Genomic DNA, 15,789 nt, shown 5'->3' with positions numbered 1-15,789 from the left:
CCTTGGATAAGTCTCAAGCCTCCTTGAAGAGGGTGTTGCACCAGGTCTCTAACAGGGCCGGGCGTGGCCGAGGACGCTCGACCGGCCGCTACTCGAATGCCAGTCCTCAACGTGGTTACGCCCCTCGACGGGGCAGAGGGTATACACAGGAACCAGATCAAGCGGGCTTCTACCCGTCAAGATCCCGCGGCTTCCGGGGCCGCTATATTCGAGGGGTCAACAGAGGCTACAAAAACTTCGACAATCAGTCCTCTGGTAAGTCAAATGTGTCCTTTGGTCCCTCTAGGGGGGAGGTTGCGTCACTTTGTAATGAATTGGACGAGTCTCACGGCAGACGCTTGGGTCTTACAGACCGTCCAGGGCTACGAGATAGAGATGGTGGAATGTCCCCTGCAACCTTCTCCCCCTCAACCTCTCCTTTTTTCCCATCTCGAACAGAGTTTTATAGACTCAGAGCTAGAAGAGCTTTTGACAAAAAGGGCTATTGCGGTAGGACCCTTCATTCCAGAAGGCTTCTGCAGCAATGTCTTTCTGGTTCAAAAGAAAGGAGGCGGTCAACGCCTAGTTCTCAATTTGAGAGACTTCAACCCCTTTGTGACTTATCGCCACTTCAAGATGGAGGGCATCCATCTTTTACGGGACCTCCTGTTGGAGAACGACTGGATGGTCCGATTAGACTTAAAAGATGCCTATCTGACAGTCTCCATCTGCCCATCTCATCAAAAATACTTGCAGTTCCCCTGGAAAGGGTGTTGGTATCGTTACAAGGTGCTTCCATTCAGTCTGTCCTCAGCCCCTTGGGTGTTCACCAAGCTTCTCAAACCTGTGATCTCTCGCCTCCGGGAGATGGGAGTACGCCTCATTGTTTACCTGGACGACATGCTCGTTCTGGCCCAAGACAGGTCTCTTCTTCTTGCTCACTTGGAGTGGACGACGTCCTTACTGCAGAATCTGGGATTCGTGATCAATACCAAGAAATTGGTGATGATACCGAATCGACAGATGGAATTCCTGGGTTTCCTGATAGACTCTGTTTCAGCTCAACTGCTCCTTCCCCTTCACAAGATCAGGTCCATCAAGAGGGAAATAAACTCCACCTTGACCAAGGAGAAGATTTCCTTGCGTGTGTTGGGGTGGATTGTGGGCCTTCTGGCCTCGTCGATCCAAGCCATCTTTCCCGGTCCCTTACACTACAGGGCCCTGCAGAGATTGAAAATCTTTTACTTACAGAGGAATTTTCACTACGATCATCTAATACCTCCTTCTCCCGAGGCCCGGGAGGAACTCCAGTGGTGGCTGGAACACATGTCAGCCTGGAATGGCCGAGCCATCTTCGGCGCAGCCCCGGATGTGGTGGTCGAATCGGACGCCAGTCAATGGGGCTGGGGCGCTCGCTATGGAGATTTTACCACAGGAGGGCGATGGTCAGCAGACGAACTCACTTCACATAAATTGCCTGGAGTTGTTGGCAGGGTCCTTTGCCATCAGGTCTGTCTCACCGCTGAAGAGCAATTGTTGTATACTCCTCCGGATGGACAATGTCTCCGCGGTGAGATACATCAACCGACTAGGGGGGACGAAGTCCCGAATGTTGGTACACATTGCGAAGGAATTTTGGCATTTCTGCCTGGATCGCAAGATCTCGGTAGTGGCGGAATACCTTCCGGGGAAATTCAATCAGGTGGCGGATTGGAACTCCCGGTTTCTCAGAGACTTCAGCGACTGGAGACCTCACCCATCGCTGTTCTCTCAGATCATGACTATGCGAGGCCCCTGTCAGGTAGACCTGTTTGCCTCTCGCCTCAATGCCCATCTTCCCCTGTTTTACAGTTGGAGACCGGATCCAATGGCGATGGGGACGGACGCGTTCCTTCACCATTGGGGGCAACGGAGGAATTATGCTTTTCCTCCGTTTGCCCTGATTCCGAGAGTGGCGGCGTTGGTACGTCGGCAGAGGGCGTCAATAGTGTTGGTGACTCTGTTCTGGTCGACTCAGTCGTGGTTTCCCACACTGTTGGAGTTATCTGTGGATCTCCCTTTCCGGCTCCCAGTCTTCCCGACGCTTCTGCAGGACCCAGTGGGAGCTTGCCATCCCTTGATCCTGCAGAACCAGTTGACCTTAATGGTGTGGACGCTCTCCGGAGACATGAATGCCTTGCAGGCCTTTCACGAGAAGCTTCCGGCTTTATGCAACAAGCGTGGGCTCCTTCCACCCGGAAACGATACTCTGCATCTTGGAAGAAGTGGGTGGGTTGGTGCCTTTCAAAGCAGGTGGATCCCGTGGGATCAAATGTGACGGAGGTACTGAATTTTCTATCTGAACGTGCAGCTTCAGGCCAGGCTTACAGGTCGGTTAATAATTTCAGGTCTGCAATTTCTGCTGGTCACGACCACATTGACGGTAAGCCGGTGGGGATGCATCCCCTGGTTTGTAAATTGCTTAGAGGTGTGCGTGTGGCCAACCCTCCTCGGCCCAGGTATTCCACAATGTGGGATGTTACAAAGGTGCTTAATTTGTTGGAAACCTGGCCCAATAATGGTGGTTTGTCTTTGAAACAGCTCTCTGCTAAGCTCACTATGCTTTTGTGCCTCATTTCATGTCGCAGAGTTTCAGATGTTAGAGCTTTAGATTTGGCTGGTAGGATGTTTTCTCCTCAGGGTGTCTCCTTTGTTATCACACGACGAACTAAGACCATGTCACGCTCAGTGGACTATCCTGCTTTTCCTCATAACAGCAAGCTATGTGTTGCAGTGTCTCAAATGCTATGAGGAGCGTACTATCACACACAGGGTTGATCCTTTGGGCCAATTGCTCATATCTATTCAAAAGCCTTTCAAACCAGTCGCTGCGGCTACTTTAGCCAGATGGGTTAGATGGATCATGTCGGAAGCTGGCATTGATATCTCTGCTTATGGTGCTCATTCAGCTAGAGGTGCGATGGCTTCTAAAGCCTATTTGTTAGGGTCCCGCTTAGAGGATATCCTCAAAGCGGCTGATTGGTCTTCGGACTCAACGTTTAAGGTGTTTTATTATAAGCCTATTCCTCATGTTTCTGATGCTGTGCTTGATGAGCTTGATTGATAAGCTTTGAACCAGCATATTCAGAAGCCTCCGGTCCTGCCATAGAATACAAATTTTTCTAGCTATCGCAACAAGAATTTTAGATTCTATTAAGGACACGGAGGCGAGGATTATCCCACCCGTTGGGACAGTTATATAACTGTAAAGTTGTCTTGAGATGATGTTGTTTAACAACTTTGTACCCACCCTCTGAGAAATATACTTTGTGGGCTTCTTTTCTCAAACTTCTTTTTCTGTTTCAGGAAACGATTCCAACAAGAGTTAACTGCCTCCTGTGGATGGTGCTGCTGTCCCTTCCTGATGGAGGATGATTCCTTGTGGTTCTGGATTTTCTCCGTTGGGAATTCCTAAAGGATCTGTTTTCTCCGTTGAGAGTTAAGACTTTTGTTCACTATAACGAGACTGTTCGCGCAAAGAAAGAGGAGGCCAGATTAGTGCCTCGATACTATATAGGTTTATTGCCACTGTGATTGGTTGTTGTATGAGAGGCGTGGTTCAAAGCCTCATGGGAAATGTTTTTTTTTTCATTTGTAGTTTCACTTTCATTGGCTGCTGTTTTGTGCAGTAAAGAAATGAGAAAGCATAATCCTCGCCTCCGTGTCCTTAATAGAATCTAAAATTCTTGTGCGTTAGCTAGAAAATTTTGTATTCTTCTATAACTTCTAATGTATCCTTCAAGTAAGTTGTAAACAAACCTCACATCCACAGGACACACATCAGCTTCCTACTAAGACCCGTGGATGGATGGTTAGAAAAACTTAGGTGCATCCAACTCCCCAGGAATATTTGAAAACTTCTTACTCACATTATATAAAATTAAACACATGAGCTGAAGGATACGTAACTTTCCCAAAAAAGACATGACCCCTCCTCCCCCCCACAATGGAATTATTATTGGCCACCTGAAACCCGTCTTCTTTGTGGGTACAAAAAAGAGACCAAAATACATGTCCTTTGTAATTGAGTAATGCACGCAAACACTTTTTACAAAAACGTTTTAATATCTTGCAAATAAGAACTTTTAGGTAATCCTTGATCCAATACATAAGTGGGTAGCATTCACAATTGTCATATAATTTAGGCAAATATATGGATAAGGTTTTCCGCCTGTATGGGGCGGCTCTGAAGGAATATATAGAATAGGCTGTCTTCTCACACATCATATACCAATTTGTAATTGGGTATTTAACACATGTTTACTCTTGTGTTTTTATATTACCATATTATCCTGTAATTTTGTCATATATATGGAATATGTTTTTATATGTATGATAGATACCACTTTGTAGGTACATATAGAACAGGCAGTTTTCTATATATTTTTAAATAAACATTTATCCGGAGTAATTAATTTGTTCTTATACTTGTGTTTTTATATTCGTTGTTGAGGCAATCCGCAATGATTTTCATTAACTATGCAAAAAAACTAAATTTCAAAATGTAAAATTCCAAATTCGGATATTTACCCATCCGTTTGTTTAACCCTTGGATGAGTATGCATGTGTTCCCTTCCCATAGTAAATTTACCTTTCTCCAAGGTCTGTAACAAATCATATCTCAATTTAGTTAATGGTTTGTGCCTCAATGTCTGATGTTGCCCATCCCATGTCTAGCCCGGTCACCACCTCATCCTACAATGATTCCATTGGGCACCTATGCAAACCCCTATTGTCTTCTTAGCTCTGGTGAATCAGTCCAAACCTTCTGGTTGTACTCATGGTCCTGACATCCTGAGTAGCACAGGTTGTGAACAAGAAGCAAAGTGTATAATTACTCCTGTGCACGGATGCAATAAAAATCTGGGCCATTCGGCAACAGTCATATGCAATCGGGTACTGAATACTCAAGAGTCTGAAAGGAAGGTTTTTTCATGATGGGAATACGAGCTACACTACCTATTTTTCCATATCTCTAATACGCAGGGTGCTGCAGAAAGCAGATTGGGCACAGTTGATGCTCAGTGCTGGGCTGCCATTATAACCTCCCAACCTAGTGTCCTCTCCTATTACTCTTTGTAGTCATGCTCATCATTGATCATGTACACTCCGCTGCCTATGGTAGTACTCCAGATACTGTTTCAAAGTGGTCAGTACCACAACCCATTGTGCTGGCAGTTTTATCGAGACTGAGCGGTTTTTGTGAGTTTAATATTTACTGTTGAGTGATTTTCATATGGCTGACAATGAGTATGCTATCTTCCAAATAAACTTTCTTGCAATTACTTGAGCCTGATTAAGGACGTTATAATCAGTTACTTGAACCTTCTTAAGTGGCAGTTGCTTCCAGACCATAGGTGGGCTGAATGTGATTTCATTGAAACACACTTTCAAGAAACGCCATTACTGAGAAAGCATTTCACCTTAACTATATAATGAAAATGTACAAGATGAATGGCACTTACCATTTCATATAAACAAATTCTAAGCATGTCATTTATTTATTTATTTATTTTTTACAGTTTTTTGCTAACTTATTTTTTTACAGTGTAAATGCAATGGTTGCAGGTCTGCCTCGCAGAAACATTTTTGTCAAAGATATTCCTTTCAGTGCTTTACTTCATGGGACAGTATTTACATTTTTATCTTTAACATTATCAAACAATTGCTTTGGATGTTTTCAATTCATTGACCCCCTCACAACCCCGAAACGCCACCCATCTCTGACCCCCTCCCAACTTCTAAACATCATCCATATCTGGCACTTAAAAACGTCTCAACATGCCTTAATTACACCCATCCCAGACCTCTCAACTACATCCATACCTGAAGCCTAAACACTGCTCACATACCCAAACTCCACCCCCTCCTTGAACCCTAATCAACCTGACCACTCCTAAACTCCACCCTTTCACTCACATCTAAGAACCCCTTTCCACGCCCAATTTCTGCCCATCCCAAACACCTAAAAACCCACGATCGCTCCTAAACATCACCCATGCCTGAACGCAAAAAAACCTCATTACCACTAAACTCCTCGAACATGTAATTTATTTTGATGTTTTTATTATCTATAAATATGAAAATATTTTTAAATAAGTTTTATTTTATATTTATTTTTAGTTCCTTAAAATTGCATTTCTTTAACATTGGCTTTGCATGATTTGGTTTCCTGTAACGTGGTTCTCAATTTTGGTTTGTCCAATAATTCACATACATCACATAGATGCCCCAGTGTTTAATTTGTAAATAGACAAATGCCAGGGCCTAAGGCATTGATTGGGAGGCAAATGCAGTTTGCAAAACAGACTGGAACTGCCATCACTGTTGCATTACCAGTATAAACACTACCAAATAATCAACATACTTCTATAAATGTGACAGTTTGGACAATTCTAGGCCACGCAAAGCAGTAACAATGGTCAGGATGTGCTAGAAGTACTTTTAATTGTGTATTTAATCGTGAAGGGCTCTCTTCAAAGATAGGCTGACAGTACCACCATGTGGTAGACTATCATAGGCAAGTGCTGGTGTTAATAATTAAGTGCCAGTGATCAGCAATGGCACAAATCAAATGCTGCATCGTCATTCTCTGGTGGAGTGCCATTGTCTCAATCAACAAAGGAGGAAGGGCCACAGCTAGAACTGAAAAGTAACTGTCAGGTGAGGGTCCTTATCCTCACTGGTATCTGTCAAGGTTGGGTTTCGGATCCCCCAAGTAAGTGAGGCATTTTCTGAGGAGGAGGCCTGGGGATGCATTTGTTTCTTTTTAAAGTTAATAACTAGATTGTACAAGGGCAGTGTTTTTTCAAATTGTTTGGTCACTGGGGGCGACTCATTGCCTTTTTGACAAAAACGTTAATTTAGATTAACTAGCTAGAGGAGAAAGGTAGCAAAGCAATAATGAGGGTAATGGTGCACGATAGGCGGTTTCGTACATTGAATTCGTGATTTAAGTACATCACTGTGTGGTATCCTCCACTTCCCTTGTATGCCCTATTCTTACCCTGCTGTGTTTCATTCCTGTTCCATCCTGGAATGTACCTCTTTCAAGATTCCCCATCTTCCCTGAGTCAGTTGCCTGCTGGTCTCTGGAGGATGAGGTCCCTATTCTGATGTACTACATTAAACCTCTTCAAACCCTACTCTACCTGTCTGGACTTCATTGATTGGTCTACACTACATTTTGGCGACGATTGGACCAGACCTACGCTTAGGGACCTCAACTCATCTACACCTCGGATATTTTTTTTTCCTTCCTGTGGAACTTCTGATTAACCTTCTACATCGTGACAATACCAAGCTCCTCAAGAAACCTTGAAAATCTGTCTCACCAGCAGAAGTGCAACATAAGGTACTGTTCATTATCATTTTTATTTTGGCAAATCGAACCAGCTGGTTCATATTTCATGTGTGGTAATAGCATCGACCTCTGCTCATGTTTTATATGGCTTCGTGTGAATTACTGCGTGTGAACATTGGCTTCCTGTGATCCCCTGCGTGTGAACACTTGAGACATTGTTTGCGAGTCAATTGAAACTTGCTAAACATCCCCTACTCTTTCCTAAACAAGCTGCTAACCGTCGCTGCTCCAACGGCATGTTTTGAATCGCCTCCTAGCAACGCGCGAGCTCTCCCCGTCTTCGCTGCAGTCTCCGCAACCAACAACCAGCGTTCTTCACACAGACACGCCACGTTAGTCACGCAGACACGCCTTGACGACATCACGTCATCCGCCATCTTTGCCGGTTCTGCTTTTCGCTGATCGGCACAGCATCAGTTTCTAAGCAACACCACCACGCATTGACGTCTTAACGTCATACGCCATACTTGCCGGTTCTGCCCTTCGCTGATCGGCACAGCATCAGATTCCCAGCAATTGACTCAACAAGCAGTAAGCCACAACTTTCTTTTTCATCGGCACCATGCTTGTACTGTCCTGAGACTGTTACGAGACTGTACCTGAATTCCTTCTATGTTCCAGAGTAATATCGCCAGTCTTCCTTTTGCTGACTGGCACAGCATTGCTTTCCGTGTATGGTTTATGATACCTTATTTACAAGCTATGTTCTGGTAAAAAAAAAAAAAGCAGCGAAGTAACATTACCTCATAAGTCACTTATACAGCATCTTCATTGCCCTTTCATTGTTTAAACTGTTACCTCTTAAGTTACTTATAGAGCACTATCATTGTTCTTTCATTGTTTAAACATGCAAAATGTCACAGCTCCTCCGTTTTTCCTCTCTGAGCCAGGAGATCCTCCCATTCCTTGGCTCAAGTGGAAGAAGGTCTTTGCTCACTACGCCAGGGTGTGTGGTACTTCTCTCAGTGCGGAGAGGAAGTCCTCTTTGTTTATGCATTGTTTAGGTTCGGAGGGCCAAGACGTTTTCGAAAATTTACCTGATTTACCTGATGCTGAAGCTAACGCTCTCAATGAATATGAAATATGCATAAGAAAGATGGACCTCCACTATCTCCCAAAGTTGAGCATGGTTTTGGAGCGTTTTCACTTTGGTAAAAGAATGCAAAAACAAAGTGAAACCATAGAACAATATGTTACGTCTCTTCGTAAACTTGCATCTACGTGTTCCTTTGCTGGTACGTTAGATGAGAGACTTAGAGACCAGCTCATGCTTGGTTCGTCTCTCGAGAAAGCCAAAGATAGTCTTTGGCAAAAAGACAATCCGAGTTTACATGAGGTTATTACTGCTCTTAAGTTACATGAGCACTCCAATACTTGCTCTGAGGTGATCCGTAAGAACACCTCAGAAGGGAAAAAAGAGTCTACTGAAATAAAAGAAATAAAGACCTCCTCAGTTCCCTCATCCCTAAAGTCTTGCACATCAGAAACGGGGAACTCAAGGAACTCCAGTGACAACAAAAATCCCAGTTCAGAGGTCAAGTCCACTAGTTTTAAATGTTATCGTTGTGGAAATGTGGGCCACTTAGCCAATGCCAAAGATTGTCCGGGATGGAAGGCCATATGTTCTATTTGTAAGAAAAGAGGACACTTCACAAAATGTTGTAGATCCAGTAAGGCTCAGAGGAAAGTGCGTGTGGTAGATATTTATGACCCAGAACAAACAGATTCAACTATATGCCAAGTGAACGCAGTTGGTATTGATGGCCCCATGGAAGATATTCTCATAGAGGGATGTTCTGTCAACATATTGTTTGATTCAGGCGCCAAGATCACACTTATTCCCAGGTTGTTTTTTGAGAAATACTTACGTAACAAAGTAAAGTTACTCAAACCTGACTTAATCCCTAGAGGGTATGGTGGCAAAATAATAAGCCTGTTAGGGTACTTTCTTGGTTCGATTGACTTCAAAGGGAGAGTCACAGCTGGTAAAATTTATGTTTCCATGGAAGGCGACTCCCTCATCAGTTGGGAACATCAAAGAGACCTTGGTGTCTATCTTGATCCCAATCAGTCTCCCTCTGTGTGTTTGAGAGAAATGCCTGTGAATGTGGCGGTTGTCTCAGATCATACTGGTTGGGCGAAAAGATTTCCAGGAGTTTTTTCTAAAAAGTTGGGATGTCTTAAAAAGTACCTACATTTGATAAAATTAAAAGGAAACTCTGTCCCTATTGTGACAAAAGTGAGAAATGTCCCACTTTTGGTTCGTGACAAAATGAAGGCTGAGCTCGACAAACTAAAAAACAATGGTGTGATAGAAGAAATTGAGAGTACAGAATGGGTTTCTCCTGTAGTGATGGTCCGCAAAGCCAATGGCGAGGCAAGATTATGCATCGATATGAGAGAGTTAAACAAAGCTGTGATCGTTGACCATTATCCCCTCCCGAACATAACTGAAATGCTGTCTTCTTTAGATGGGGCTACACATTTTTCTACATTAGATCTTTCCTCTGCGTACCACCAGGTAAAATTACACCCATCATGTCAAGATTTCACAACCTTCATCACTCCCTTTGGGACTTTTAAATTTCTTAGGATGCCGTTTGGTCTTATATCTGCGGCCTCAGTATTCCAAAGAGTGATGGAGGGTATTTTAGATGGTCTATGTGGTGTCAAGGTGTATCAAGACGACATTTTAGTGCACGGAGTTGGCTCTAAAGAACATGATGACAGGGTATCTGCGGTGTTGAATAGGTTGCAAGACGCGGGTCTCACGCTTAGATTAGACAAATGCAAATTGGGGGTTGAGACGATTGAATATCTTGGACATCTTGTTTCCAGCTCTGGTATCAAACCTAAGCCTTCGTTGGTAGAAGCTATTTCAAATCTAAAATTCCCCAGTAACAAAGATGAGTTGGTTAAGTTTCTTGGGATGTCAGAATTTTATAATAAGTTTATTCCAGGTTTTGCCCAGAAAACTGAAAAGTTGAGAAGTTTACTAAAAAAGGGGCAAGAATTTGTTTGGGACAAAGGTTGTTGTGAAGAATACAATCTTATCAAGAGTTGTCTCAATAATGCACAAAACCTTGCCAGCTTTGACCCCACCAAGGATTCCTATATCATGACCGATGCCAGTTGCAAAGGCATTGGAGCTGTTCTGTTGCAAAAAGGTGAAGAGGTTGACAACACCATACTCTTCATTTCAAGACCTCTTAGGGGTGCCGAAGAAAATTATTCGGTGGTGGAAAAAGAAGCTCTGGCTGTTTATTGGGCAGTTCATAAGTTAAAGAAATTTGTCTGGGGGAAAAGATTTTTTGTTATTTCTGACCACAAACCTCTCAAGGAAGTTTTTGAAAAAAAAGGCATAGATTGCATCTCACACAGGATAAGGAAATGGGTTGTCGCTCTACAAGATTTTGAGTTTGGTGTGTCTTATTTGCCCGGGTCTAACAACATACTAGCCGACTGTTTGTCCAGACTTACGGGCGAAGCCATCTCTGAACAACATGATGACTTCTCCTTGTGTGATGAGGACTTGTCAGAAGATTTAAAGGTTTGTGTGGTCACCGAAGGTGTCATTACGGAGGATGAGTGGATAAGTGAGTTAAGTTCCGATTCTGATCTTCAGCAAGTCATTACATATGTTCGTGATGGGTGGTGTCTGAAGAAAGATTGCAATGACTATGTGAAGAACTTCTGGACTGTGAAGGATCAGTTGTCTTTAGTAGATGGAGTCTTAATGAGATGTAGTAGACTGGTTCCTCCAATTAATTTGAGACATAAGATTATCGACTTTGCACACTCTAGTCACATGGGCATTGCCAAAACCAAAACAAGAGTCAGGGAAATCTATTGGTGGCCTGCCATGGACACTGAGATTGAAAGAACTGTGAGAGATTGTCCACAATGCTCTAAGAGTGATAAAATACTTAAGTGTAGAACACAACCTATGGTTATCAGGAAACAATCCTCTGGGTCTTGGGCAGATGTCTCTTTGGACATTTTGGGTCCTGTCAAAGTTGGCAGTCAAGACAGGTATGTCATTGTGTGCGTAGATATGTTTTCTCGGTGGCCGTTTATCAAAATTGTGAATAAGGTAGATTCTTCTTCTGTTGTCACCTTTTTGGATGATCTGTTTTCTAGTGAAGGTCTACCTAACTCAGTACTCACCGACAATGGTGTACAATTCATTTCTAGCCTGTTTGAGAGTTTTCTGAAGGAGAGAGGCATTCTACACAAACGTGCCTCAGTTTATCATCCAGAAAGCAATGGTATTGTAGAGAGATTCATCAAGGTTCTGAAAGAAACTATGCAGTTGGCTTTGGTCTCCAGCTACAATTGGGAGGAGGCTATCAAAAAGAAAGTGTGTGAGTATAGGTTTACTGCACATTCTTCGACAGGCGTATCACCCTTTGTATTGTTCAAAGGAAGGTCTCCTTGCACCCCTCTCAAACCTTCTTGGGTTGCCTCTAAACTTGGGGTTAATGTAACTCTTAGTGGTGACTGGAAGGAGAAGGAGTTGAGTAAGGTAGTGAAAAGGAAGAATGAATACGACATAAGGAAAGCTGTTAAAAAACAGTTGTACGTGTGGGAGATGTTGTGAGGATTAAATTGCCAGAAAGGAAGTTTGGCATTTCGAAATTCAGCCAACCGATTAAGATTATTAAACTTGTAGGCAATGCTGTTAAGACACAAGATCATAAGGTGTGGAATCTCAACAGAATAGCTGTGTGTTACTCCAAGAATATTGAAGATATAATGTTTCTTATTGTCCTCCTGTACCTCCAACTTCTGGTCCTGTAAGAAGATCTACAAGAGAAAGGTTTATTCCTTCTCGCCTCATGGATTGAACTCCTTTCATTGTGGTTCCTGTGCTTCTTTTTCTTGTGGGTCCCCCCACATCTTTCTCTTTAGTTCTGTTATAATTGATAAGAGGGAGGTCTTGTGGTATCCTCCACTGTGTTTCATTCCTGTTCCATCCTGGAATGTACCTCTTTCAAGATTCCCCATCTTCCCTGAGTCAGTTGCCTGCTGGTCTCTGGAGGATGAGGTCCCTATTCTGATGTACTACATTAAACCTCTTCAAACCCTACTCTACCTGTCTGGACTTCATTGATTGGTCTACACTACACACTGTCCGATAATTCTTGGGTACACAGCAATCATTGTTCAACAACCTTTTAATTTTACTCACCAATTGTATGGCTATCATAAGAACAGTTTTAAGAGAAAATGCTCGATCACACAGGTCAAACAAGTCTTCTAAACTAGGTCCGAGTAGTTCTAGCACCATGGCATTATATTTTCCACAAGGGCCAAAATAGTAAACCTGAGGCACGCCATCTAGAAAAAGAAGAAACAGATTTCTACAATTACTCTACAGAAATAAGTTAAGACTGAACGGGATGCAAGTGCAATATCTACTACTTTGTTTAATAATGAAAACATCTAATACATAAAAGTACTTCCCATTGTAAGTAAAGATCAGGATGAAGCATTAATATGAGACTGCAACATTACAATGGAATGCCTAAGAATCTAAAGGACATCTTTACTAATATTACATCAACTTGAAAATACACGAAACATAAATAGCACAGTCGATTTTAGCACTCCACACAACAAATGCATATCTCGAAAACTACCTCCAGTCATCCAAAAACGTTTTGGATTTGTTAAAGGGAAATCGCTGGGAAGAGGTGGGAAACAGCCTTCACTCCAACGTTTTTACTTCGTATAGTATTTACCGCACATTTTTTACAAAAAGGAAGAGGTATACATAGAAAAAATAACTGCCATTTACATGGCAAATGTTCAGATAATTTCAGTACCAGAAGTAAGATTGTTATTATTGCAAAAATAGGTAACTGCTCAGATGAAATGACAGGACATTCGGAAAAACCAAAAGGAGATGGTGTGATTTTTATACCAAAATGTAAAAGGGACCCAATACTGCTTGTAAGAAGTCACAATGACTTCTAGCACTCCTGGTTGTCGTTTTGAAATTTTCATTGATGAGTCTCTAGGTCCTTATTTAGTGCACAATGTGCAAGGAATCCTAGCATTCTAATATCCAAGGGAATCTAAAACATAGTGCCACATAAATGAATATGAAATTTTAATTAAGGAACAGATGCTCCGCATTTCTTTAAAATCTATGAATGCTTTATAGTTAACTGAAATTACTGTTAGAGGACACTCTACGCTTTTTGGCTTGTAACAAAACAGTTTGCAATCTGAATTGGCTTTCCTATATTTTGGAACATTCAAGCCTCGAGTGCTGAACCGTAGACACCGCACTAAATTAGTGTTTTTTTGTTTCAGACAAAATACTTTTTGCCCTTCACAGGGAGTGACTGCAGCAAATCAACCCTGCCCAACAAACGCCTGGCTGCTATATTTTGTAATCACTGTAGTAGGTAGAGGTGAACAGTCCCAAATGCACGTGCATAGCCCATTCTCATAGTTCATTAGACATAATAACTAGCAACATCCTGTGAAATTAGGTGAGTGACGAGCAAAACTAGATGCCTTCATATACTAGATAGCTCAATCTACAAAGTCAGGGAGCTATCCAATACAAAAGCAAGCCTTTTCCTGTTGAAGGCACTGGGCAGACTCAGACCTGACAAGGCCAGTTTGGTGCTGGAGTACCTAAAGGTATATTTTCAATCTTTGATGAATCTCCATTAGGCTTTTAGTAGCATCTACTGGGCAAAAATTGTCCATTTGCAAATGTATTTAATTTAACTAGATCATTGTTAATTTAAAAGTAAGCTGTGTATAAGCAGCACACTTGTAAACCTTGATACCAAAGGAGCAAGGCAAGCTGATTCAGAGGAGGCTTACAGGCTTTAAAATGGATGGGGACAAGGTTGCACTTTTCTGTCAAAGAGTTTTTTCCTATTTTACCTAGAGTAGCCAGACTATGAACAAGACATTATTTTCTATTTCTCAGACCGGATTTCAAACGTTTGCCCCACTTCCGCAGCCTCTGTCTGGACTGGGTAGATTATATTAAAGACATTTGTACTCGTTATAATACAACTGTTCATATACGTTTGTTTTTGGTAATGTACTGGTGGGGTGGCCATACCCCAATAGCGAACACTTTCACTAAGAAGGGCTAAATCGAGAATTAACTGATGCTGTAGGTGACTGATGTCCTCACTAAACCATCAACAGTGGAAATCAACAGGAGATCCTATATAAACAGAGGTTCAGATGGATTCAACAATGGTATAAACAGAGGTTCAGATGGATTCAACAATGGTAATCAATTGACGAAGACATTAATTCTATACAAGAATGGAATAATATACAAAACTAAATGTCTCCATACGCACTATAACGAGAACCAATGTTGACTTTTGAACTACTCCTTACTGTCTTCACCGATTTTGTGAGAATGCAGACTTCATTACTATTCCATTTTTAGTTCTGCCTATATCAGGCATATGAAATGAAGTAAGCAATGAAGCTAAAGATAGTTGTACATGTATTTATAATTAGGCTCAAACATTGCCTGACTATTTCACGGTCAGCATAATCCACACTAATCAAATATCTAAAACTGGGAGCATAATCCACACTAATCAAATATCTAAAAGCTTTAATTGAGCTCCATTTTCTCATTTCACCAACATTTCCACTTTCCATACTAAAAGCAGTATCTGCTTCTCAGAGTTGCCTTATGCACTCAACAGAATAGCATTTTGTCTATTTCATTTCCTTTGTTTGTTTTTAAAGTATTTGTTTTAAATTACAAAATGTGATCCCTTGCCCAATAACTAATTTTGAGACTTCAATTCTCGCCGGTGAGCTCACAAGCTACTGCTTAACTTCATGGCACAGGCAGAATTTATAAAGTAGGCTACCATTGTGTATGCCATTTCATATTGGTTCTGGACAGTGATGGCTATGATGCCAAACGTACACTGTTGACTGACTGACTTTTCCTTCTTCTTGGGAAACTTCCTGCTACAATTTCGAAAATCCGCTGTCCTTGTTTGCTGCAGCTTAATCCCTTTTTTCACTTTGCCCAGCAACAACCTCTTTATAGCATTCCTTAAATTCATCTCCGTTTTCACAAGCATCATTGGTGCTTCTGGAAAACATTGTACATCCTGATTTCTTTTTCAATAATGTATCCCATAAAGAATGTTATGATCTAGCCTCTATTCTAACTGTTTAAATCATTGCTTGCACCCGGGAACCCAAAATTCTTCATTGTTTTTTTTTTTTTTTTTTAGAATACATTTAGTGCCTACCACTACTCATTTCTGTCCCTGTTGGTGACTTTTTAACTAAGCAAAAAGTCGCTGAAACTTTCAGCAAACAGACATGGTTCACTCTTGCTATGAGACTGTACTGTAGATTTGAAAGGCCTGAGCTCAGGAACTTTATTTAAA

At 41.9% G+C, this 15,789-nt stretch overlaps 1 protein-coding gene across 8 annotated transcripts in view; it reads right to left on the bottom strand.

The window, feature by feature from the left end:
• CSNK1G3 (casein kinase 1 gamma 3) overlaps nt 1-15,789 on the bottom strand; it is a 406,194-nt gene that overhangs the window by 239,756 nt on the left and 150,649 nt on the right. For all 8 annotated transcript variants that reach the window (XM_078675581.1, XM_078675582.1, XM_078675576.1 and 5 more), the window contains exon 5: nt 12,573-12,721. In XM_078675581.1, the coding sequence (XP_078531707.1) occupies nt 12,573-12,721 (149 nt within the window). The remainder of the gene's footprint in view (nt 1-12,572; nt 12,722-15,789) is intronic.

This window comes from Lissotriton helveticus, chromosome 2_1 (assembly GCF_964261635.1).
Source record: "Lissotriton helveticus chromosome 2_1, aLisHel1.1, whole genome shotgun sequence".
Classification (NCBI taxonomy): domain Eukaryota; kingdom Metazoa; phylum Chordata; class Amphibia; order Caudata; family Salamandridae; genus Lissotriton; species Lissotriton helveticus.
Note: the sequence above shows the minus strand (reverse complement) of the source record. Positions and strands in the feature narration are given on the sequence as shown.